The sequence below is a fragment of the Ranitomeya imitator genome, chromosome 1 (genome assembly GCF_032444005.1).
Source record: "Ranitomeya imitator isolate aRanImi1 chromosome 1, aRanImi1.pri, whole genome shotgun sequence".
Lineage (NCBI taxonomy): Eukaryota > Metazoa > Chordata > Amphibia > Anura > Dendrobatidae > Ranitomeya > Ranitomeya imitator.
The window spans coordinates 374,961,072-374,985,614 of NC_091282.1; the positions used below are offsets into that span (position 1 = coordinate 374,961,072).

A 24,543-nucleotide genomic window follows, 5' to 3' on the forward strand; every position below is an offset into this window, starting at 1 on the left:
GGCACCTAAAATGAGGTCTGGTGGATGCCATTTACCATACGTATCATGTGAAGGATCCAGCACTGCTGTAATTTGTTTTTTTTATCATGGAAAAGAAAAATGGAAATGCCATCTGGTTCTAAACCAAGGAAGCTTTAGGGCTCAATAAGACATCGGAGTTTTTTCATTAGTGTTTGTATGCCAAAACAAGGAGTGGAACACGTAGAGAAAAACTGTAATTGAAAGATAGACACCTGTTCTGTGTTTTGGAGACATTCCTGGTTTGGGCATACAAATACTGATAAAAAAATCACTGATGCCTTAATGAGCCCTTATGTAGCAAATCACTAGATAAAAGGATTGCTATAGCTTAAGGTACCGTCACATTAAGCGACGCTGCAGCGATATAGGCAATGATGCCGATCGCTGCAGCGTCGCTGTTTAGGTCGTTGTGTGGTTGCTGGAGAGCTGTCACACAGACAGCTCTCCAGCGACCAATGATGCCGAAGTCCCCTGGTAATCAGGGTAAACATCGGGTTACTAAGCGCAGGGCCGCGTAGGTAACCCGATGTTTACCCTGGTTACCATTGTAAATGTAAAAAAAAAAAACAGTACATACTTACATTCCGGTGTCTGTCCCCCGGCCTCAGCTTCCCGCACTGACTGTGAGCGCCGGCTGGCCGTAAAGCAGAGCGGTGATGTCACCGCTGTGCTTTACAGCCGGCCGGCTGTTGTGAATTCTGTTGTCGGGCTCCCTCCTGTGGTCATGAATGGTACTTCGGCTGGTTCTGTCCATGGACTTCCTCTGGTGGGTGTTTCTGAGTTTCCTTCCACAGGTGACGAGGTTAATTCGTTAGCTGGCTGCTCTATTTAACTCCACTTAGATCTTTGCTCCATGCCACCTGTCAATGTTCCAGTATTGGTCTAGTTCACTCCTGGATCGTTCTTGTGACCTGTCTTCCCAGCAGAAGCTAAGTTCCTGCTTGTATTTTCTTTGGTTTGCTATTTTTCTGTCCAGCTTGCTATTTTTATTGTTGTCTTGCTTGCTGGAAGCTCTGGGACACAGAGGGAGCGCCTCCGCACCGTGAGTCGGTGCGGAGGGTCTTTTTGCACCCTCTGCGTGGTCTTTTTGTAGGTTTTTGTGCTGACCGCAAAGCTACCTTTCCTATCCTCAGTCTGTTCAGTAAGTCGGGCCTCACTTTGCTAAATCTATTTCATCTCTGTGTTTGTATTTTCATCTTTACTCAGTCATTATATGTGGGGGGCTGCCTTTTCCTTTGGGGAATTTCTCTGAGGCAAGGTAGGCTTTATTTTTCTATCTTCAGGGCTAGCTAGTTCCTTAGGCTGTGCCGAGTTGCATAGGGAGCGTTAGGAGCAATCCACGGCTATTTCTAGTGTGTGTGATAGGATTAGGGATTGCGGTCAGCAGAGTTCCCACGTCCCAGAGCTCGTCCTTTATTATCAGTAACTATCAGGTCATTCCCTGTGCTCTTAACCACCAGGTCCATTATTGTCCTGACCACCAGGTCATAACAGTACAGGTGGCCCAAAGTACTAATGCATCTCAATAGAGGGATAAGAGAAGTTCTGAGACCATTTTTTTTTCTTTGCAGTGTGTTTTGTCTCTCTTTTCCCCTTTACCTCTGGGTGGTTCAGGACACAGGTGTAAACATGGGCATTCAAGGTCTGTCCTCTTGGATGGATAGTCTCACTACAAGGGTACAAAACATTCAAGATTTTGTGGTTCAGAATCCGATGTCAGAGCCTAGGATTCCAATTCCTGATTTGTTTTTTGGTGATAGATCTAAGTTCTTGAATTTCAGAAATAATTGTAAATTGTTTCTTGCCTTGAAACCTCGCTCCTCAGGTGACCCTGTTCAAAAAGTAAAGATCATTATTTTTCCAGCATGTGGTTCGTTTACATGGTATCCCGGAGAACATCGTTTCTGACAGTTTGTTTCGAGGTTTTGGCGATCCTTTTGTGCTAGGATGGGCATTGATTTGTCTTTTTCCTCGGCTTTCCATCCTCAGACAAATGGCCAAACCGAACGAACTAATCAAACTTTGGAAACATATCTGAGATGCTTCGTTTCTGCTGATCAGGATGATTGGGTGTCCTTTTTGCCGTTGGCTGAGTTCGCCCTTAATAATCGGGCCAGCTCGGCTACTTTGGTTTTGCCGTTTTTCTGCAATTCTGGTTTCCATCCTCGTTTCTCTTCAGGGCAGGTTGAGTCTTCGGACTGTCCTGGTGTAGATACTGTGGTGGATAGGTTGCAGCAGATTTGGACTCATGTGGTGGACAATTTGACATTGTCCCAGGAGAAGGCTCAACGTTTCGCTAACCGCCGGCGCTGTGTGGGTCCCCGACTTCGTGTTGGGGATTTGGTTTGGTTGTCGTCTCGTTATGTTCCTATGAAGGTTTCCTCTCCTAAGTTTAAGCCTCGTTTCATTGGTCCGTATAAGATTTCTGAGGTTATCAATCCTGTGTCATTTTGTTTGGCCCTTCCTGCTTCTTTTGCCATCCATAATGTGTTCCATAGGTCGTTATTGCGGAGATACGTGGCGCCTGTGGTTCAATCCGTTGGTCCTCCTGCCCCGGTGTTGGTTGAGGGGGAGTTGGAGTATGTGGCGGAGAAGATTTTGGATTCTCGGATTTCGAGACGGAAACTCCAGTACCTGGTCAAGTGGAAGGGTTATGGTCAGGAAGATAATTCCTGGGTTTTTGCCTCTGATGTTCATGCTGCCGATCTGATTCGTGCCTTTCATTTGGCTCATCCTGGTCGGCCTGGGGGCTCTGGTGAGGGTTCGGTGACCCCTCCTCAAGCGGGGGGTACTGTTGTGAATTCTGTTGTCGGGCTCCCTCCTGTGGTCATGAATGGTACTTCGGCTGGTTCTGTCCATGGACTTCCTCTGGTGGGTGTTTCTGAGTTTCCTTCCACAGGTGACGAGGTTAATTCGTTAGCTGGCTGCTCTATTTAACTCCACTTAGATCTTTGCTCCATGCCACCTGTCAATGTTCCAGTATTGGTCTAGTTCACTCCTGGATCGTTCTTGTGACCTGTCTTCCCAGCAGAAGCTAAGTTCCTGCTTGTATTTTCTTTGGTTTGCTATTTTTCTGTCCAGCTTGCTATTTTTATTGTTGTCTTGCTTGCTGGAAGCTCTGGGACGCAGGGGGAGCGCCTCCGCACCGTGAGTCGGTGCGGAGGGTCTTTTTGCGCCCTCTGCATGGTCTTTTTATAGGTTTTTGTGCTGACCGCAAAGCTACCTTTCCTATCCTCAGTCTGTTCAGTAAGTCGGGCCTCACTTTGCTAAATCTATTTCATCTCTGTGTTTGTATTTTCATCTTTACTCAGTCATTATATGTGGGGGGCTGCCTTTTCCTTTGGGGAATTTCTCTGAGGCAAGGTAGGCTTTATTTTTCTATCTTCAGGGCTAGCTAGTTCCTTAGGCTGTGCCGAGTTGCATAGGGAGCGTTAGGAGCAATCCACGGCTATTTCTAGTGTGTGTGATAGGATTAGGGATTGCGGTCAGCAGAGTTCCCACGTCCCAGAGCTCGTCCTTTATTATCAGTAACTATCAGGTCATTCCGTGTGCTCTTAACCACCAGGTCCATTATTGTCCTGACCACCAGGTCATAACAGCCGGCGCTCACAGTCAGTGCTGGAAGCTGACGGTGAGGCGACAGACACCGGAATGTAAGTATGTACTGTTTGTTTTTTTTACATTTACAATGGTAACCAGGGTAAACATCGGGTTACTAAGCGCAGCCCTGTGCTTAGTAACCCGATGTTTACCCTGGTTACCAGTGAAGACATCGCTGAATCGGCGTCACACACGCCGATTCAGCGATGTCTGCGGGAGTCCAGCGACAAAATAAAGTTCTGGACTTTCTGCTGCGACTAACGATGGCACAGCAGGATCCAGATCGCTGCTGCATGTCAAACACAACGATATCGCTATCCAGGACGCTGCAACGTCACGGATCGCTAGCAATATTGTTGTTAAGTTGTTCAGTGTGAAGGTACCTTTAGCTGCTCACCTCCTAGATCAGTGCTTCTCAACTCCAGTCCTCAAGAGCCACCAACAGGTCATGTATTCCTTAATATTGCACAGGTGATGGAATGAATGCTTGAGCAGGTGATGAAATTATCACCTGAGCAATACTAAGGAAATCCTGAAAACATGACCTGTTGGTGGCTCTTGAGGACTGGAGTCAGTGTCGGACTGAGGTGCCAAGTGCCCACCAGTACATTGACTTTGGGGGGCCCACTTTTGACCTGCATACAAATATTACACTACCCTCGGTCACAAATTTACCTATATCTCTATATAATAATAAACTAGATAGTTTGGTTAATGAATGATGAGATGCTACTTTTTTCTGTACAGACTAAATCATGTGAATTATGCCAAGTACTAACCATATAGTGGGGCTGGGGGCTTGTGTCTGCACAGGGGCCCACCGGGGGATTCCTCTGTCCCCCTATAAGCCAGTCCGAGCCTGACTGGAGTTGAGAACCATTGTCCTAGATATTATCTGGATAAATATACATTTTTCTAAAGCAGAATGCAGCCTGTACCTACCTGGAAACAATTGATATCCTGTACCCTATATAATTCAGGCTTTATTTATTTCCAGAGATGCCCTCTTGGTGATCCAGTGGAACATCAGAGCTTTCATGGGTGTCAAAAATTGGCCATGGATGAAGCTATACTTTAAGATAAAGCCTCTGCTCAAGAGTGCAGAGACAGAGAAAGAAATGCAGACTATGAAGGAAGAGTTCCTGAAGCTGAAAGAAGCCCTGGAAAAATCTGAGGCTCGACGCAAGGAGCTAGAGGAGAAAATGGTCTCTTTACTACAAGAGAAGAATGATTTGCAGCTTCAAGTTCATGCTGTGAGTGTTAATCATTACTCTAAAGGTACCTTCACACATAACGATATTGTTAACGATATCGTTGCTATTTGTGACGTAGCAACGATATCGTTAATGAAATCGTTATGTGTGACAGCGACCAACGATCAGGCCCCTGCTGGGAGATCGTTGGTCGCTGAACAAAGTCCAGAACTTTATTTCGTTGCTGGACTCCTGCTGACATCGCTGGATCGGCGTGTGTGACACCGATCCAGCGATGTCTTCACTGGTAACCAGGGTAAACATCGGGTAACTAAGCGCAGGGCCGCGCTTAGTAACCCGATGTTTACCCTGGTTACCATGCTAAAAGTAAAAAAAACAAACACTAGATACTTACCTACAGCCGTCTGTCCTCCAGCGCTGTGCTCTGCACTCCTCCTGCACTGGCTGTGAGCCGGAAAGCAGAGCGGTGACGCAGGGCCGCGCTTAGTTACCCGATGTTTACCCTGGTTACCGGCATCGTTGGTCGCTGGAGAGCTGTCTGTGTGACAGCTCTCCAGCGACCAAACAGCGACGCTGCAGCGATCCGAATCGTTGTCGGTATCGCTGCAGCGTCGCTTAATGTGAAGGGGCCTTGAACAGCATTGATCAGGGTTTATGCTAGAATGCATTCAAATTATGAGCAACATATGTTTAGATAGAATCTGCAGTACTGCAGCTAATGACTCGTTCATACTAAAGTATTATACATCTGCTAAAGTATTATACATCTGTTAAAATCAGATCAGTAAGTTGCCTCTTCTGAGAGAAAGAGGACTAGAACGTTAGGTCCATCTATTGGAAGTAGCAATCCCACAAGTCAATATCGACCCTTTAATGAGCCTTGCCATATGCTTTGCCAAAATCAGATAGAATATGGAGCAATGTTATACAGTAGGACAGTTCAGATGACAGTTCTGATGGAAAAATTCACAGCATGCACTAGTACGTTTTTGTATTTTGGGTGAGACTCGCATGGATGAGACTCACCTATTCAAATTTATAAATGCACCAAAAAGGTAGATCCCATATGGATCATCATCCATATTGCATCCAATTTTTACGCATACATTACATTTCTTAACATAGAACATTGTATTTGGGTTTGTAAATTTTTTAAAATTTTGATTAAAAAAATTAATGCCGTATGAATGGAATGCCAATGAAAATCGTCATTCTTTTCTGGATTAAAATTACATTATTTTACGTATGCTCATCTGAACCCGGCCTAAAACTAATGCACTGTGATACATTACCGTATATTGTGGTTATTGCAGGGCCTGAAGAGTGAGGCATGACGTGTGTATCTCCTAAAGTTTCATGTCAGATTTTAAACTGCCACCACAACCCTTTAGAATAGTATTTCTGCAAACGTAATGTTTGTGATGTCCTATATACAGGTGCTTCTCACAAAATTAGAATATCATCACAAAGGTAATTTATTTCAGTTCTGCGGTAAGCCATAATCATCAACATTAACAGAAATAAGCACTTGATCACTCTGCTTGTAATGACTCTATATAGTAGATGAGTTTCACTTTTTGTATTGAAGAACTGAAATAAATTCACTTTATGATGATCTAATTTTGTGAGAAGCACTTGTAAATGAGCATATGGGTTAATAAAAAGTTACATAGTGCCAGTGTCGCCTGAAAATTAATCAGGACTAGTTCGGTGGTAGGTCTACTACCCAGACTAGTCCGGTCGCAGGTGGTGAAATAATATCCCTTTGGGTGTGCGTCCAGCATTGTCCATTTGTCCATGGCGTCTTCTCAGTCATGTGATTCTTGAGCATGAGCAAATGTATTTGCGAATAAACCGTTTTTTACACATTTGTACATTTGTGTAGGAAACAAGAACATTATTTTAATGTAGAAAATGTCTCTAAAGTGTTATGGGGTCAGTTTAACAACATTGTGGGGCCTGACTGGCACCCTTTAATCCCTACCCTATGCATACCATGCATAGGCGATACATTTAAGTTATAAGAATAGTTAAGAAAGATAAAAGACATGCAAATATTTAATCATCTGAATTAAATGCAGGAGCAAGATAACTTGGCAGATGCCGAGGAGAGATGTGAGCAACTTATTAAAAACAAGATCCAACTGGAAGCTAAACTAAAAGAGCAGACAGAACGGCTGGAAGATGAAGAGGAGATGAATGCAGAACTGACAGCTAAGAAGAGGAAGCTGGAGGACGAGTGTTCTGAGCTCAAGAAGGATATTGATGACCTGGAGCTGACATTAGCCAAAGTAGAAAAGGAGAAACATGCCACAGAAAATAAGGTAAGACATAATTATTTAATACCTGAACCGCTTAATAAATCTTATGGACTATTACTTTGTAACTGTTTAATTAACAGGTTAAAAATCTAACAGAAGAAATGGCAGGGTTGGATGAGATAATTGCCAAGTTAACCAAGGAAAAAAAGGCTCTCCAAGAGGCCCATCAACAAGCACTGGATGACCTTCAAGCGGAAGAAGATAAAGTCAACGTTTTGACTAAAGCTAAGGCAAAACTGGAGCAACAGGTTGATGATGTAAGTAACGTTTAACCCCTCTGTGACCTTAGACGTACTATCCCGTCGAGGTGCCCTGGGCTTATCTGACCCTGGACGGGATAGTACGTCATAGCCGATCGGCCGCGCTCACGGGGGGAGCGCGGCCGATCACGACCGGGTGTCAGCTGCTTATCGCAGCTGACATCCGGCACTATGTGCCAGGAGCGGTCACGGACCGCCCCCGGCACATTAACCCCTGGCACACCGCGATCAAAGATGATCGCGATGTGCCGGCGGTGCAGGGAAGCACCGCGCAGGGAGGGGGCTCCCTGCGGGCTTCCCTGAGACCCCCGGAGCAACGCGAAGGTCCAATTTCTTCTCTTACCCTTGGAAAAATAAAAAATTGGGGGCAAAAATATAATTTTTGTGAAAAAATATGATTTTTTATTTTTACGGTTCTGCATTATAAACTTCTGTGAAGCACTTGGTGGGTCAAAGTGCTCACCACACATCCAGATAAGTTCCTTAGGGGGTCTACTTTCCAAAATGGTGTCACTTGTGGGGGGTTTCAATGTTTAGGCACATCAGTGGCTCTCCAAACGCAACATGGCGTCCCATCTCAATTCCTGTCAATTTTGCATTGAAAAGTCAAACGGCGCTCCTTCCCTTCCGAGCTCTCCCATGCGCCCAAACAGTGGTTTACTGCCACATATGGGGTATCAGCGTACTCAGGACAAATTGGACAACAGCTTTTGGGGTCCATTTTCTCCTGTTACCCTTGGTAAAATAAAACAAATTGGAGCTGAAGTAAATTTTTTGTGTAAAAAAGTTAAATGTTCATTTTTATTTAAACATTCCAAAAATTCCTATTAAACACCTGAAGGGTTAATAAACGTCTTGAATGTGGTTTTGAGCACCTTGAGGGGTGCAGTTTTTAGAATGGTGTCACACTTGGGCATTTTCTATCATATAGACCCCTCAAAATGACTTCAAATGAGACGTGGTCCCTAAAAAAAAATGGTGTTGTAAAAATGAGAAATTGCTGGTCAACTTTTAACCCTTATAACTCCCTAACAAAAAAAAAAATTGGTTCCAAAATTATGCTGATGTAAAGCAGACATGTGGGAAATGTTACTTATTAAGTATTTTGTGTGACATATCTCTGTGATTTAATTGCATAAAAATTCAAAGTTTGAAAATTGCGAAATTTTCAAAATTTTCGCCAAATTTCAGTTTTTTTCACAAATAAACGCAGGTACTATCAAATAAATTTTACCACTATCATGAAGTACAATATGTCACGAGAAAACAATGTCAGAATCACCGGGATCCGTTGAAGCGTTCCAGAGTTATAACCTCATAAAGGGACAGTGGTCAGAATTGTAAAAATTGGCCTGGTCATTGACGTGCAAACCACACTTGGGGGTAAAGGGGTTAAAACCCATCCTGCCTGATAATATCGGTGAATCTAATGAAAATGTAGTCCCTGTGGGTGGAGATAAGGGGAGGGGGAAAAATAATAAATTACTGATAGGGGTTTGTTATAAGTCTTCAAAAATAATGGAAGCAACAGAGAATATCTTTGTAAAGCAAATAGATGAAGCAGCGACTCAACGAGAAGTCATTCTTATGGGGGACTTCAACTACCCTGAAATACATTGGGGAACAGAAACCTGTAGTTCCAGCAAAGGTAATCAGTTTTTGACAACTATGAGAGACAATTACGTTTCACAACTGGTTCAGGACCCAACAAGAAGGGGGGCACTGCTAGACCTAATATTAACAAACAGGCCAGACGCACATCAAATATAAGGGTTGGGGCTCACTTGGGTAATAGTGAATTGTAAAAATTGGCCTGGTCATTGACGTGCAAACCACCCTTGGGGGTAAAGGGGTTAAACTGAAAAATATATTAAAATGTAAATTTTAGAAAAATGTATTTTGATTAACGGTAATCCCTTTACTGACATCTGCTGTAAATATATAGCCCATATTGGGTGCAGGAGCATGGAGTGGGCTCAGGGGCTGAGCCTGCACCATACCTGACAGATGTTGGCTGTGTTACTCAACATTTACTTTTAACAACAGTGATCGGAGCTGAGCTATGATAGCTATTAACCCCTTAAATACCATTGTCAATTTCAGAAAGCAGCACTTATGTAGTCCATCTACCCCCCACATTGCGATCACCGGGTGCTGATAGGGTTGCATGACAGCCAGGGCCTGCTGAAAGCCTCCGTGTCTGCCATGATGGTACTTCTGTGAAGGCCAGCCTGTAGATAGGTTTCATAGGAGGCCATGATCTCCTCTATATACTGCAATACACTGGTATTGCAGTATATAGAACAAGTTACCAGATAATTACAGGTTCGCAGCCAGTAAAAAAAAAAGTTTTCAAAACTAGAAAAAAAATGTTGACTCGCCTCACGTTTTTTCCATTAAGAAGAAAGATAATAAAAAATAAGCATATTTGGTATTCTCGCTTCTATGAAACTCCAATCTGTCAAAATGTTAAATGAATTAACGATTAAGAAAAACAACATAAAACCCCCCAAAAATCCCACACTTCTGCAATAAAAACTGAAAACTTAATATTTACCCTAAAATGGTATCAATAAAATGACAGTCTTCCACAAAAAACAGCCTTCACAAAGCTCAATTAATGGAAAAATAAAAAAGCTGAGAGAAAATGGCAATGCAAACTAAATTATTATTATTTTTTTTTTTTTACAAATTCAGGAATTTGTTATCACCGTTAAAATAAAAAGAAACTGTATAAGTTTGGTATTTCGGTAATCGTACTGACCTGAAAAATGATATTGTCAGGTCATTTATATCACACAATGAATGTCGTAAAAGATAAACACAAAAAATAATGGAGGAATTGCATTTTTTTATAATTTCATCAAACTGGGAGTTATACAGTGTACTAAGAAACAAAGTAATGTTAAATAAGTGCTGTCATACAAAACTGCTACTCGTACTGCAAAAGAAAATAAGCCCTTTGATGGCTATGTAGATGAAAGATTAAAAAGTTATGCTTCTAGAAAGAAGGGGATGAACAGCAAAATTCTACAAATGAAAATTGTTTGCGGTGGCAAAGTTTTAATGCTTGCTTTGTCATCTGTACAGCTTGAAGGGTCTTTGGAGCAGGAAAAGAAAATTCGAATGGACCTAGAAAGAGTAAAAAGAAAGCTTGAAGGAGACTTCAAATTGTCACAGGAAAGTGTGATGGATCTTGAAAATGACAAACAACAGCTAGAAGAAAGGTTGAAGAAGTGAGTGATTAATTAGATAAATACATATAGCAATATAGCATGGAAATGTTCATAAACTCGTAAAGTTTTTTTTGTTACGCTAATAAAAAAATGCTTTCTACTCGTATTAGGAAAGACTTTGAAATGAGCCAGCTCAATACAAGAATTGAAGATGAACAGAATATAGGTGCTCAACTCCAAAAAAAGATGAAGGAACTTCAGGTATCTTTAAAATTGACTTAAAGGGTATGTTTGGTGAAAGTTATTGTCTATCCATATGATAAGTGAAAAATGATTGATCCGTGGAGGTCCGAACACTGTGACCCGCAGTGATCGCACAACCCGCTGTTAGAAAGGAGCAGCAGTGCCTATGGTCGACTTGCACATAATCGATTCCCTATGGGGCTGCCAAATGTTGTGTTCTGCTTTTTTTGGCAGCTTCATATAAAATGAATAGAATGGTGTTTGGGCATTCAACATGCGGCTCCGTTTTGTAGCAAGGATAAAAAAAATCCCATCAAGGTTAAAAATTCCCTATTCTGCTTATCGTGCTGATCTCAGTGGTTGGATACCCACCAATGAGGAAGACAACCTAATGGGACAACCTTCTTAAGTTGTACATAATCTAAGCCACACTAACAACTAATAAAATAATGAAACTCTATTTACATCACTTTAACTAGGCCCGTATTGAGGAGCTGGAGGAGGAACTGGAAGCAGAGAGAACAGCAAGGGCTAAGGTAGAGAAGCTTCGTTCTGACCTGTCCAGAGAGTTGGAGGAAATCAGTGAACGTCTAGAAGAAGCCGGAGGAGCCACCTCAGTGCAACTTGAACTTAACAAGAAGCGGGAGGCAGAGTTCCTGAAACTCAGAAGAGATCTAGAGGAATCCACTTTGCAATCAGAGGCCACCACTGCTACACTAAGAAAGAAGCATGCGGACTCTGTGGCTGAGCTCAGTGAGCAGATTGACAACCTGCAAAGGGTAAAACAGAAGCTGGAAAAGGAGAAGAGTGAGCTCAAACTTGAGCTAGATGATGTAGCATCCAACATGGAACAAATGGTGAAAGGCAAGGTGAGCAGAATTTTATCAATGCCCTCCCCTATTATGTTCATTTAGAGAAATGCTATGCTGATGCACATAAGTACAAATATTGGCAGCTAGTGAGGTCAGTACGTGGCAAGTAAAGAACTAACTATTTATGACACTGTCATGCAGGTTTCTGGATGCAACGCACAAAGGCTTGAGGCGGAAACAGTCAGGGATGATTATAGTTCTATTTCTATACAGTGATTTTAAAGTAACGCTAAACAATTAAAGTTAGTAACCAGGCAGATTAGCATTCAAACACAGATAACAATAAGGAAGTCTTTCTTTATCTGACATCAATGTTCTGTTCACCACGATGGTGTGCCCAATCGTGGGAGCCACCATGTAAGTTCTCTCTCTGCAAATCTGGCCCTAGCAGGGGTTACCGAGTTTTCCCGCCAGGCCACAAGTTTCTCCCTGACGTAGTCTATCAAAGCCCGTTGAGCCTCCCATGCACCAACCGGCCCACTCAAAACCTGAGACCCTAATCCCAGCCAACCCCAATACCGTAGAGCAGGGGTGGGGAACCTCAGGCCCCAGGGCCATTTACGGCAGGGGTGTCAAACTGCATTCCTCGAGGGCTGCAAACAGGTCATGTTTTCAGGATTTCCTTGTACTGCACAGGTGATAATTTAATCACCAACTCATTATTTGTGTAGGTGATTAAATTATCACCTGTGCAGCACAAGGAAATCCTGAAAACATGACCTGTTTGCAGCCCTCGAGGAATGCAGTTTGACACCCCTGATTTACGGCCCTCGATGACCCTTTATCAGGCACCCAAGCAGATTCTCCTGGACCACATTCTTAGACAGGGAGCTGTATTTTGATTGTCACCAGCTCATTAATTTCTTCTTGCTCTGTTATCACACACATGCAGTATTCACTACTGAACACTGAAGGGCATGCAATGAAAGATTATGTCCTGACACCAGTGCCAGAGTCAGGATGTACTTTGTGGGCGGGGTTTGTACAGCCCCCAAAGGATGGTATAAATATCCAAATGGCCCTTGGCAGAAAAAAGATTCCCCACCCCTGCCGTAGAGGATAGCTGGAAGTGGTGACCCTGCTCACTTGTACTATTCCTCCGCAGTAGCTGTTGTGTCCCACCTGTTACAGTATCCTTTCTGGTCTTTTCCACTTGACCTTCAATGGAAGTCTCTTAGGATTGGACCACGGTGGACCAAACCTTGGCTCTTGATGGGCGACGTCTGGTCTCTTGAGCTTTACTGGTGTGAGGCACGGATTCTGGTCTCATTTAGCACAGGTGGAACTCTGAGTCCTCCTGTGCAGAATCCAGGCCTTGCCAGGCCATGGCCAAAGCCTTAATGTTGCAGACTTTCCACTGAGGCCTGTTACACTGGCCTCAGCGACATTCCTGCAGTGCGTCTGCGCCACTCTCTCCTCTGACGCCAGATCTGCCTGCAGTTGGGTGCGCAGGGCTTTTATATCAAGCAAGTCCTTCCTGTGGGTCACCTGATAAGGTCCAGCACACGAAGTTGTTCCTCCTGAAAATATTCCAGCACACATTTGGTTCTGCTTGATTTCGCCTGGCCAGCAGATGGCAGACTCTCCTCATTAATGGCACATTCTGCAAGGGCTCTTCAGGGATTTCACCACTTCTTATTACAACACTATGGATTGTATGAATGTGTTAGGCCGGGGGCATGATTGCAGCAGCTGCTCTGTATACTCAGAGGGATGACTGACCAAGTGCCGACGCAACCCCCGTGACTGAAACTGGAACATTGCCGAGGAGAATAAAGTTCATCTTGTCCCCGCAGCGTTGGCTAAGTGCAGGAACCGGGCAGGTTACTAATGCTACCAACCTGCAGATTAACCCCATATTTGCAGGTTAATAGCATTTTTTCTCGTGACAGGTTCCCTTTAAGGCTAGGGTCACACCAGTGTATATTTTACCATCCAAGAGAATTAGGTTCATTATGCTAATCATACTTTCATCAAACTTTCATCAAAATTTGATCATAGTGTGTAGACCATAGTGTGATTTAGAGTGTGATCATGATTTCTGTAAAACTTTTATTAATTGAAATGTAGTTATTCATTGATATCCCTGTTGTTTGTATGCATGACTCCAGTGGCTGGTCCCTATATGACTGTGCATGCAGAGAAAGCTGTCAGTTAGTGAGTAGGACCACACACTACAGTACAGTATATCCATACAAACACCAGGGATTTCAATGAATAAAATTTAACTTAGGCTAGGTGCACATGAGATTAATTTTATCATCTGAGAAAATCTGATCAATTATATAAATGACACTCTGATCAAACTCTCATGAGTTAGATGAAAAGTAGGAGTGATAAGAACGTTCAGGCACAGCTGCACTGCTCCAGGACTATGAATAGACGCTGGCTCCGGGACCTCGGGTGCCGCTCCATATAAAGTCCAATAATGAAAGTCCAAATGCAAATATGAGGAAGAAGTGGTACAGACACTCACCCTCCCATTTATGTCCTTTGTTTGGAAATCACATAAAAACAGCGAGGAAGTGTGAAGAGGAGATGCTAGGACCCGTAGAAGCGCTCACCGGCGTGAAACAGCCGTCGTCCGTTGCGTCTCCTCTTCACACTTCCTTGCTCTTTCCCAATAAAGGACATAAATGGGACGGTGAGTGCCTGTACCACTTTTCCTCATATTTGCATTTGGAAACTCTCATTAGAGTTTGATCAGAGTGTCAGCATAGTGTGGTCCGATTCTCTTGGATGAGGAGAAGATGGAGAAAAAAAAATCAGTCTGTGGAAATCAGACTGCACTCAGATGTCATCAGAGTGCAGTCCTATGTTTTCCACTGACTGATTGACTTGCATGGCCGAGTCCGATCCTGTCAGATACAACGTGGGCATGCCGCAATTTTTTTTAACTTCTTATTGTCATTGATCACACAAACTCCCAATATGGGAAAATGTCATTGACTTCTGAGTTCACCACATGATGAATGGAGAATCAGCTGTACTGGAGTAATAATTAGCACATCTCTTCTATATAGTGATGTGACTTCTTGGTGTCCTCAGAATTTTACAGTTTTAGGACAGGCAGACGACCATGTATTCTCTCATCTGAGTGAATCGGACTGATTATGCAAATGATACCCTGATCAAACTCTGGCCAAAGTCTCAGCATAGCACGATCCGATTCTCTGGGATGAGGAGAAGACAGGGAAAAAGATTTCTACATCTTTTCCATTCGGTCAATTTGCGGAAATCGGACTGCACTCAGATGACAATGTTTCCCACGCACTCTTTGACTTGCATGGCTGAGTGTGACTTGAATCAAACTTGGGCATGCAGCAATTGCTTTGCTTAGACTGTCCGAGGAAAAAATCAGACATGTGCCTGGCCCCATATATTGGTCCAAGTGTAATCCGATGATATGTTGGATCGCACTTGGACCAAAAATACGGTCATGTGCACGAGCTCTTAGCCTGACATATTTAGTGCATGTATCAAATGTAAAACTACTCAAAAGTGTGTGACAAAATGGCATCTTGGGAATTCTAAGGTGAAGATAGCCCATTACATATGATAGCTATTGGCCAAACAAGCTAGTGAAATTCAACTGCCTCCATACACAATACTGTTAAAATCAGCAGGTTTGGCTGACATTAATTGAATGTTTGTAGCCATCTTTAGACAAACTGTAGCCATGTTATGTACTTGTTAGTGATCAATTGATTACAATGATATGTTGCACTCCTGAAAATCCTCCTTTTTACCTGCAGGCTAATCTAGAGAAGTTATGCCGTACTTTAGAAGACCAAGTAAATGAGTATCGTACAAAGTCTGATGAGTCACAAAGAAATGTCAATGATCTGTCCACGCAGCGGGCCAAATTGCAGACTGAGACTGGTATGCACCACATCTGCCTCAATTACCACTAGTGAATGCATGTAATTCATACTAGTTAATCAATATAACATATCGTTTCTGCGAATAGGAAAATAAGACAAAGTCTATCACTTCTACTTCTGTTACATTGACAGTATGAATTACCGTAATATAAGTTTAGAAGTGCTGAAACCAGGTCTCTGCTATCTGTCTGTAGAAGACAGTGAGAAGGGAGGTGTTTCTGGGTAGGAGAAATGACAGGTACAGAATAGATTTTGTATGGAAAGTGTCATCTAAGTATGCAAAGAAAATAGCATGCTAAATAAATGTATTGTTCATGTATAAATATACAGATTGTCCAGGTATGTGTACATTAATTTGAAACAGTTAAATGGGTCATGTAGAATCAGGCCACATTCACACCATCAGTATTTGTTCAGTATTTTACCTCAGTATTTGTAAGCCAAAACCAGGAGTGGAACAATCAGAGGAAAAGTATAATAGAAGCACGTCACCACTTCTGTATTTATCACTCACTCCTGGTTTTGGCTTACAAATACTGAGGTAAAAAACCTCACCGAACACTGTAGTGTGGACAAGGCCTTAGAAACACATGGCTGCCTTATTGTGTCTGATTTTGTAACTCACTATTGAAGTGAGTAAGGCCGATTTCACACGTCAGTGGCTCCGGTATGTGAGGTGACAGTTTCCTCACGTACCGGAGACACTGACTCACGTAGACACATTAAAATCAATGTGTCTCTGCACATGTCAGCGTGTTTTCACGGACCGTGTGTCCGTTTGGAAAACACGGAGACATGTCAGTGTTCGTGGGAGTGCACGGATCACACGGACCCAATAAAGTCAATGGGTCTGTGTAAAGCACGTACCGCACACGGATGTTGTACGTGTGCAGTCCGTGTGCCGTGCAGGAGACAGCGCTACTGTAAGCGCTGTCCCCCCCGTGTGTGGTGCTGAAGCCCCATTCATTTCTTCTCTCCAGCAGCGTTTGCTGGAAAGAAGGGATGAATAATCTTTTTTTTTCATTTATTTTTGTTTTTAAAATAAAGTTGCCGGTAATCTGCCCCCTCCCACCCCCTGTGCGCCCCACTCCCACCCCCCCACTGGCATTAAAATACTTACCCAGCTCCCTCGGCGCTTACATCCTTTCAGCGTCGCTGCTTGTCCTGTATGAGCGGTCACGTGGTGCCCTACATTACAGTGATGAATATGCGGCTTCACCTCCCATAGGGGTGGAGCCGCATATTCATTACTGTAATAAGCGGCACCACGTGACCGCTCATACAGGACAAGCAGTGACGCTGAGAGGATGTAAGCGCCGAGGGAGCTGGGTAAGTATTTTAATGCCAGCGGGGGGGCGCACAGGGGGTGGGAGGGGGCAGATTACCGGCAACTTTATTTTAAAAACAAAAATAAATTTAAAAAAAAAAGATTATTCATTCCTTCTTTCCAGCGAACGCTGCTGGGAGGAAGGGATGAATACCGGCTTCAGCACCGCACGCAGGGGACAGCACTTAACTCTAGCGCTGTCTCCTGCACGGTCTGTGTGGTCCTCAGTCGGCACACGGGCGGCACACGGCTGCCGCACGTGTGCCACACTGATGTTCAACGTAAGCACACGGACACACGGACACGGATAATTCCGGTACCGATTTTTCCGGTACCGGAATTATCTGGCCGTGTGAGACTGGCCTAAGACAGATCAGCAATACCACACACACAAACTGTGTACAGAAGTGATGCTGTTTTCAGAAGAAAGCATTAGTGTTTTTCTAATACTGGACGATTCTTTTACAGAAACTTTGGGTCATTTAATTCTGTTTCATTTCAATTCAATCTGACTGAGTGCGAACATCAGTGCCATATCGTTCATGCTCTCGGCCTTCTGATTCCATGCAGGCATATATTTTGTATATACTTGTCTTAATTTTTCTGGTACATAGCGCGAAATGTAATAAATCCTATAGCATATAAATCTTCATGGACTAAAGCCTCCCATTACTTCTATAGGGGAGCTATCTCGTCGACTGGATGAAAAAGAGTCACTGGTTGCACAGTTAACCCGTGGTAAGCAGACCTACACTCAACAGCTGGAGGATCTGAAGAGACAACTAGAGGAAGAATCCAAGGTGTGTTTTACAATAGATAAAAAGTCATACAGTCGGACTGTGAAGAATGCAAAAAAATCGAAAAGAATGCAATATATACTCTGCCTTGTTAACAGCAATCTTTTTTCTCGCCTTACATTCCTATTAGTCTAAAAATGCTCTAGCGCATGCCCTGCAGTCGGCTCGCCATGACTGTGACCTTCTGAGAGAACAGTATGAAGAGGAGCAGGAGGCCAAAGCTGAACTACAAAGAAACCTTTCAAAAGCCAATTCAGAGGTGGCCCAGTGGAGGACCAAATATGAGACAGATGCTATCCAAAGGACAGAAGAATTAGAGGAGGCCAAGTATGCTACCATTCAAAAATGTCCATCTGAAGGACGCGCATTGCCTTTTTGAATCAATAGTTATCAGTCTTACATCTGATTTCCTATAGGAAGAAATTAGCACAAAGGCTGCAAGAGTCAGAAGAAGCAGTAGAAGCTGTAAATGCCAAATGTTCTTCCTTGGAAAAGACCAAGCATCGTCTACAAAATGAAATTGAGGATCTCATGGTAGACCTAGAGAGGTCAAATGCTGCAGCTGCCGCGTTGGATAAGAAGCAGAGAAACTTTGATAAAGTAAATTGTCTGGGGAGTGGGGCCTATCTGGTATTGGGATAGAATCTGGATACAGAAGATGGAAATCATGACTAGTTACATAATAACCATTTATTTGTTCATGCAGATCCTTAATGAATGGAAACAAAAATTTGAGGAATCTCAGACAGAATTAGAGTCATCACAGAAAGAAGCGCGTTCTCTTAGCACAGAACTGTTCAAATTAAAGAATGCTTATGAAGAGTCTCTAGAACATTTGGAGACCTTTAAAAGGGAGAATAAGAATCTACAAGGTAATCTGAGCCTATACTATACGACAGTTGGCATACGAGGTATGGAAAGGTTGGGTTGTGGTATAAAGTGGCAATAACTATTTGTTTTATATTTTTTAATCACAGAGGAAATTTCCGACCTCACAGAACAGCTAGGGGAGAGTGGGAAAAGCATCCATGAGTTGGAGAAGATACGAAAGCAACTGGAGCAGGAGAAAGTAGAAATACAATCTGCTCTGGAAGAAGCAGAGGTGAGAACTCTCACATGGATCATTTGTTACTATGTAGGAAGGTCACATTTTTCGTGGTAAAGATTATGGCCATGATTCCTCAAGGGATGAAAGGACATGCTGGAGTCAAAGGAGCGTTTGAAAACTGGAGTGTGCCTCACCAGAAATCTTACCCCAGTCAGTGGAGCAAAATGTCTGGCGTAAGGTACTCCCCTGTCCTGCTCAGCTCTGCCCACTTTGCAAATCTGGTGTGAATATGTCAAAAGTTGCTAAACTGTGGCACACCTTCAAGTTGCACCAAAATTTTGTGACTTATCAAAGGGTTTTATGTTGACATCTGGCAAAAACACTTTGATGAATCTGGGCCTAACTTCTCAAATGTGAAAGTGGAAAAACATATTTAAATTAGGTCTGCTTTCTTTGTAAATTCTCTTAGGCTTCCCTGGAACATGAAGAGGGTAAGATTTTGCGTATCCAGTTGGAGCTTCATCAAGTAAAGGCTGATTTTGAACGCAAGTTGGCTGAAAAGGATGAGGAGATGGAGCAGGCTAAGAGAAATCACCAAAGAGTAGTGGATTCACTGCAGACATCATTAGAAGCTGAAACCAGGAGCCGTAATGAAGCATTGAGAATAAAGAAGAAAATGGAAGGAGATCTGAATGAGATGGAGGTTCATCTTAGCCAAGCTAATCGTGTAGCAGTTGAAGCACAGAAGCAAGTCAAGAGCTTGCAAGGCTACCTGAAGGTTTGCTGACTTTTGGAATCTTTCACCTACTGTTTGCTGTAGAAATGTATACAATATCTTTTGAAGAATCAAAAAATAATGTGATATAATCTAGACGAGTAACTTAAGGGCGTATTTAGAGGTTGTGTTTTTGCAGCATTTTTCCTGTATTTTTCACTGTACATTTTACCTTGAAAAAACAAAGTAAACTGTATCAGCAAGGTAAATGGGATGACTGAAATTTCATTCACATGCTGCTTATGGTATTTCTTTCCTTGTAGATTTGAAGCAGTTTCTTATCTGCAGCTGGTAAATTCTTTCGGCATTTTTGCAGCGTTTTTCACCAATTCAAATGAATGGGAAAAATTCAACAAAAACTCCTGCCAAGAGACAGAAATGTCTGCTGCAAATACTTAATCCTAATAATTCTAAGCTTCTTATTGAAGTTTATTTTTACACTTGAAATACTAAATTGTTTGTACTCTTTCAGGATTCTCAGATCCACCTGGATGACGCTTTGAGAGCGTGTGAAGAGTTAAAGGAAAATATTGCACTTGTTGAGAGGAGAAACACACTGCTCCAGGCTGAACTGGAGGAATTGCGATCTCTGCTGGAACAGACGGAAAGAGGACGCAAGCTCGCAGAGCAGGAGTTAATAGAAACCAGTGAGAGAGTCCAACTTCTACACTCACAGGTCAGAAGATGAATGTAGAAACGCCATATACTTAATCAGTGTCATCTTCTCTCGATTTCGCTTCCCAGAATAGGATCTCCTACAACACTTCTTTCAGCTCCAAATATAGTCGCCCAGTTACTTCTATAAATGGATTGTTCCAATGCCTTTTGTCTTCCTAACAATAGTCTCCCCTTTGCTCTACCAACATTTAGAAAATGTAATGGTCAGTGAGCTCTCATTTCATTTGTTCAATGTGACCTTCAAATATCTAATTACATAGTTAACTTCTCAAACAGAACACTAGCCTAATCAACCAGAAGAAGAAGATGGAGTCTGATCTTTCCCAGTTGCAGACAGAGGTTGAGGAAGCAGTTCAGGAATGTCGCAACGCCGAGGAAAAGGCTAAAAAAGCCATCACGGATGTACGTAGTAAAAAATTATGTTTTCCTTTTTTGGATCTCCTTGTATCTGGTGGAAATGGTTTTGGAAATGTCATAATACAGTAACTTTAATATACATAGGATAAAGAGAAGATGTTTTATATACAGTGCAGACCAAAAGTTTGGACACACCTTCTCATTTAAAGATTTTTCTGTATTTTCATGACTATGAAAATTGTACATTCACACTGAAGGCATCAAAACTATGAATTAACACATGTGGAATTATATACTTAACAAAAAAGTATGAAAAGTATATTCTAGGTTCTTAAAAGTAGCCACCTTTTGCTTTGCTGACTGCTTTGCACACTCTTGGCATTCTCTTGATGAGCTTCAAGACGTAGTCACCGGAAATGGTCTTCCAACAATCTTGAAGGAGTTCCCAGAGATGCTTAGCACTTGTTGGCCCTTTTGCCTTCACTCTGCGGTCCATCTCACCCCAAACCATCTCGATTGAGTTCAGGTCTGGTGACTGTGGAGGCCAGGTCATCTGGCGTAGCACCCCATCACTCTCCTTCTTGGTCAAATAGCCCTTACACAGCCTGGAGGTGTGTTTGGGGTCATTGTCCTGTTGAAAAAGAAATGATGGTCCAACTAAATGCAAACCGGATGGAATAGCATGCCGCTGCAAGATGCTGTGGTAGTCATGCTGGCTCACTATGCCTTCAATTTTGAATAAATCCCCAACAGTGTCACCAGCAAAGCACCCCCACACCATCACATCTCCTCCTCCATGCTTCTCGGTGGGAACCAGACATGTAGAGTCCATCCATCCACCTTTTCTGCATCGCACAAAGACACGGTGGTTGGAACCAAAGATCTCAAATTTGGACTCATCAGACCAAAGCACAGATTTCCACTCGTCTAATGTCCATTCCTTGTGATCCTTAGCCCAAACAAGTCTCTTCTGCTTGTTGCCTGTCCTTAGCAGTGTTTTCCTAGCAGCTATTTTACCATAGTAACATACATAGTAACATAGTTAGTACGGCCGAAAAAAGACATATGTCCATCCAGTTCAGCCTATATTCCATCATAATAAATACCCAGATTTACGTCCTTCTACAGAACCTAATAATTGTATGATACAATATTGTTCTGCTCCAGGAAGACATCCAGGCCTCTCTTGAACCCCTCGACTGAGTTCGCCATCACCACCTCCTCAGGCAAGCAATTCCAGATTCTCACTGCCCTAACAGTAAAGAATCCTCTTCTATGTTGGTGGAAAAACCTTCTCTCCTCCAGACGCAAAGAATGCCCCCTTGTGCCCGTCACCTTCCTTGGTATAAACAGATCCTCAGCGAGATATTTGTATTGTCCCCTTATATACTTATACATGGTTATTAGATCGCCCCTCAGTCGTCTTTTTTCTAGACTAAATAATCCTAATTTCGCTAATCTATCTGGGTATTGTAGTTCTCCCATCCCCTTTATTAATTTTGTTGCCCTCCTTTGTACTCTCTCTAGTTCCATTATATCCTTCCTGAGCACCGGTGCCCAAAACTGGACACAGTACTCCATGTGCGGTCTAACTAGGGATTTGTACAGAGGCAGTATAATGCTCTCATCATGTGTATCCAGACCTCTTTTAATGCACCCCATGATCCTGTTTGCCTTGGCAGCTGCTGCCTGGCACTGGCTGCTCCAGGTAAGTTTATCATTAACTAGGATCCCCAAGTCCTTCTCCCTGTCAGATTTACCCAGTGGTTTCCTGTTCAGTGTGTAATGGTGATATTGATTCCCTCTTCCCATGTGTATAACCTTACATTTATCATTGTTAAACCTCATCTGCCATGAAGACCTGCTGCATAAAGTTTCCTCTTAACAGTTGTTGTAGAGATGTGTATGCTGCTAGAACTCTGTGTGGCATTGACCTGGTCTCTAATCTGAGCTGCTGTTAACCTGCGATTTCTGAGGCTGGTGACTCGGATAAACTTATCCTCAGAAGCAGAGGTGACTCTTGGTCTTCCTTTCCTGGGGCGTTCCTCATGTGAGCCAGTTTCTTTGTAGCGCTTGATATTTTTTGCAACTGCACTTGGGGGCACTTTCAAAGATTTCCAAATTTTTTGGACTGACCTCCATTTCTTAAAGTAATTATGGCCACTCGTTTTTCTTTACTTAGCTGCTTTTTTCTTGCCATAATACAAATTCTAACAGTCTATTCAGTAAGACTATCAGCTGTGTATCCATCAGACTACTGCACAACACAACTAATGGTCCCAATCCCATTTATAAGGCAAGAAATCCCACTTATTAAACCTGACAGGGCACACCTGTGAAGTGAAAACCATTTCCCGTGACTGCCTCTTGAAGCTCATCAAGAGAATACCAAGAGTGTGCAAAGCAGTCATCAAAGAAAAATGTGGCTAATTTCAAGAACCTAGAATATAAGACATAATTTCAGTTTTTTCACACTTTTTTGTTAAGTATATAATTCCACATGTGTTAATTCATAGTTTTGATGCCTTCAGTGTGAATTTACAATTTTCATAGTCATGAAAATACAGAAAAATCTTTAAATGAGAAGGTGTGTCCAAACTGTTAGTCTGTACTGTATGTATATATATATATATATATATATATATATATATATATATATAATCTATGCAGAATATACACATGTAAAGCGTCTTCCATGAATTTTTTCTTAAATTAATTTTAAACACTAATTTACGGTAATTAAAGGCATATTCTCATCTCCAACATTCCATCCCAATATGTAGTAGGTATAATAATTATAATATTGGAAAATATCTCCAATTAGAAATGTAGTATAGTTCTTCTGATAAATTATGTCACTTATCCCATATCCAGGTCATTGCAGGAGCTTAGATATCCATGGTTATGACCACTCTTATAGTGACAGTTAGTTTGCTGTCAGTGGTCATAAACATGGATACCTCAGCTACTGCAATGACTTGACTAGATATGAGCTTCATAAAAAAAATACCTTTTACATAATGTCACCATCACAGGCGGCCATGATGGCGGAGGAATTAAAGAAGGAGCAGGACACCAGTGCTCACCTAGAAAGGATGAAGAAGAACATGGAGCAAACAATCAAGGATCTCCAGCAGCGTCTGGATGAGGCTGAGCAGATTGCCATGAAGGGTGGAAAGAAGCAGCTGCAGAAACTGGAGGCTCGAGTCCGGGAACTGGACAATGAGCTGGAGTCAGAGCAGAAGCGCAATGCAGAGTCTGTGAAGGGCATGAGGAAGTACGAGAGACGCATTAAAGAGCTCACTTACCAGGTAAAGGAGTAAACTTAGAGCAAATATTTAAGTGGTTCATAGATTAGTGATTATGTATGAAACACTTAAAACATTGTTTTTTTGCACAAATTAATAATTTTATGGTGCTTTTTTTCTTTGGGAATACTTTACTTATGCATCATTCATCTCTTGATCTTCATCTTATTCAACTGTCAGTTACTCCTATGTGCTTATATGCTTTTTTTTCTCTAGAATGAAGAGGACAAGAAGAACTTGGCTCGCCTTCAGGACTTGGTTGATAAGCTGCAACTAAAAGTCAAGGCTTACAAGAGACAAGCAGAAGAATCTGTAAGTACCTGTCATGGTTTTCCTAACTTCTTATCCTCCATCCTTCCTCACATTATTCTTTGCTATTCCAGCAGCATATAAAGTGGTAGAAAATCAATAATAAAAAAGAGTTCATTAAGTATATCATTAGTCTTACAGATGAAGCAATCCTTAAACGGCCAGTGTGCAATGAATGTTCATTTGGTGCGCCGATTGTTCACAGCTAAATTGTGTAGCCTGGCTGGTCAAAACAAATGAGCACAAACAGTATGCAATAATGATGTAGCATTTTCTGCATGTCCTTTCAAAGGGGTTGTCCGGTCCGAAGCTACAACTACTAGACTAGTGAAATATCACATGGCGCACACTGC

General features: G+C 42.4%; 1 protein-coding gene across 1 annotated transcript in view; it reads left to right on the forward strand.

Annotated features, from left to right (window-relative positions):
* Positions 1 to 24,543, forward strand: part of MYH7 (myosin heavy chain 7) — a 60,442-nt gene that overhangs the window by 34,521 nt on the left and 1,378 nt on the right. The window contains exons 21-37 of the mRNA XM_069761805.1: positions 4,619 to 4,874; positions 6,917 to 7,159; positions 7,237 to 7,413; positions 10,507 to 10,652; positions 10,763 to 10,853; positions 11,315 to 11,704; positions 15,463 to 15,589; positions 17,600 to 17,718; positions 17,846 to 18,042; positions 18,132 to 18,315; positions 18,422 to 18,587; positions 18,693 to 18,817; positions 19,233 to 19,541; positions 20,011 to 20,214; positions 20,493 to 20,618; positions 23,609 to 23,884; positions 24,098 to 24,193. Coding sequence (XP_069617906.1) covers positions 4,619 to 4,874; positions 6,917 to 7,159; positions 7,237 to 7,413; positions 10,507 to 10,652; positions 10,763 to 10,853; positions 11,315 to 11,704; positions 15,463 to 15,589; positions 17,600 to 17,718; positions 17,846 to 18,042; positions 18,132 to 18,315; positions 18,422 to 18,587; positions 18,693 to 18,817; positions 19,233 to 19,541; positions 20,011 to 20,214; positions 20,493 to 20,618; positions 23,609 to 23,884; positions 24,098 to 24,193 — 3,232 coding nt within the window. The remainder of the gene's footprint in view (positions 1 to 4,618; positions 4,875 to 6,916; positions 7,160 to 7,236; positions 7,414 to 10,506; positions 10,653 to 10,762; positions 10,854 to 11,314; positions 11,705 to 15,462; positions 15,590 to 17,599; positions 17,719 to 17,845; positions 18,043 to 18,131; positions 18,316 to 18,421; positions 18,588 to 18,692; positions 18,818 to 19,232; positions 19,542 to 20,010; positions 20,215 to 20,492; positions 20,619 to 23,608; positions 23,885 to 24,097; positions 24,194 to 24,543) is intronic.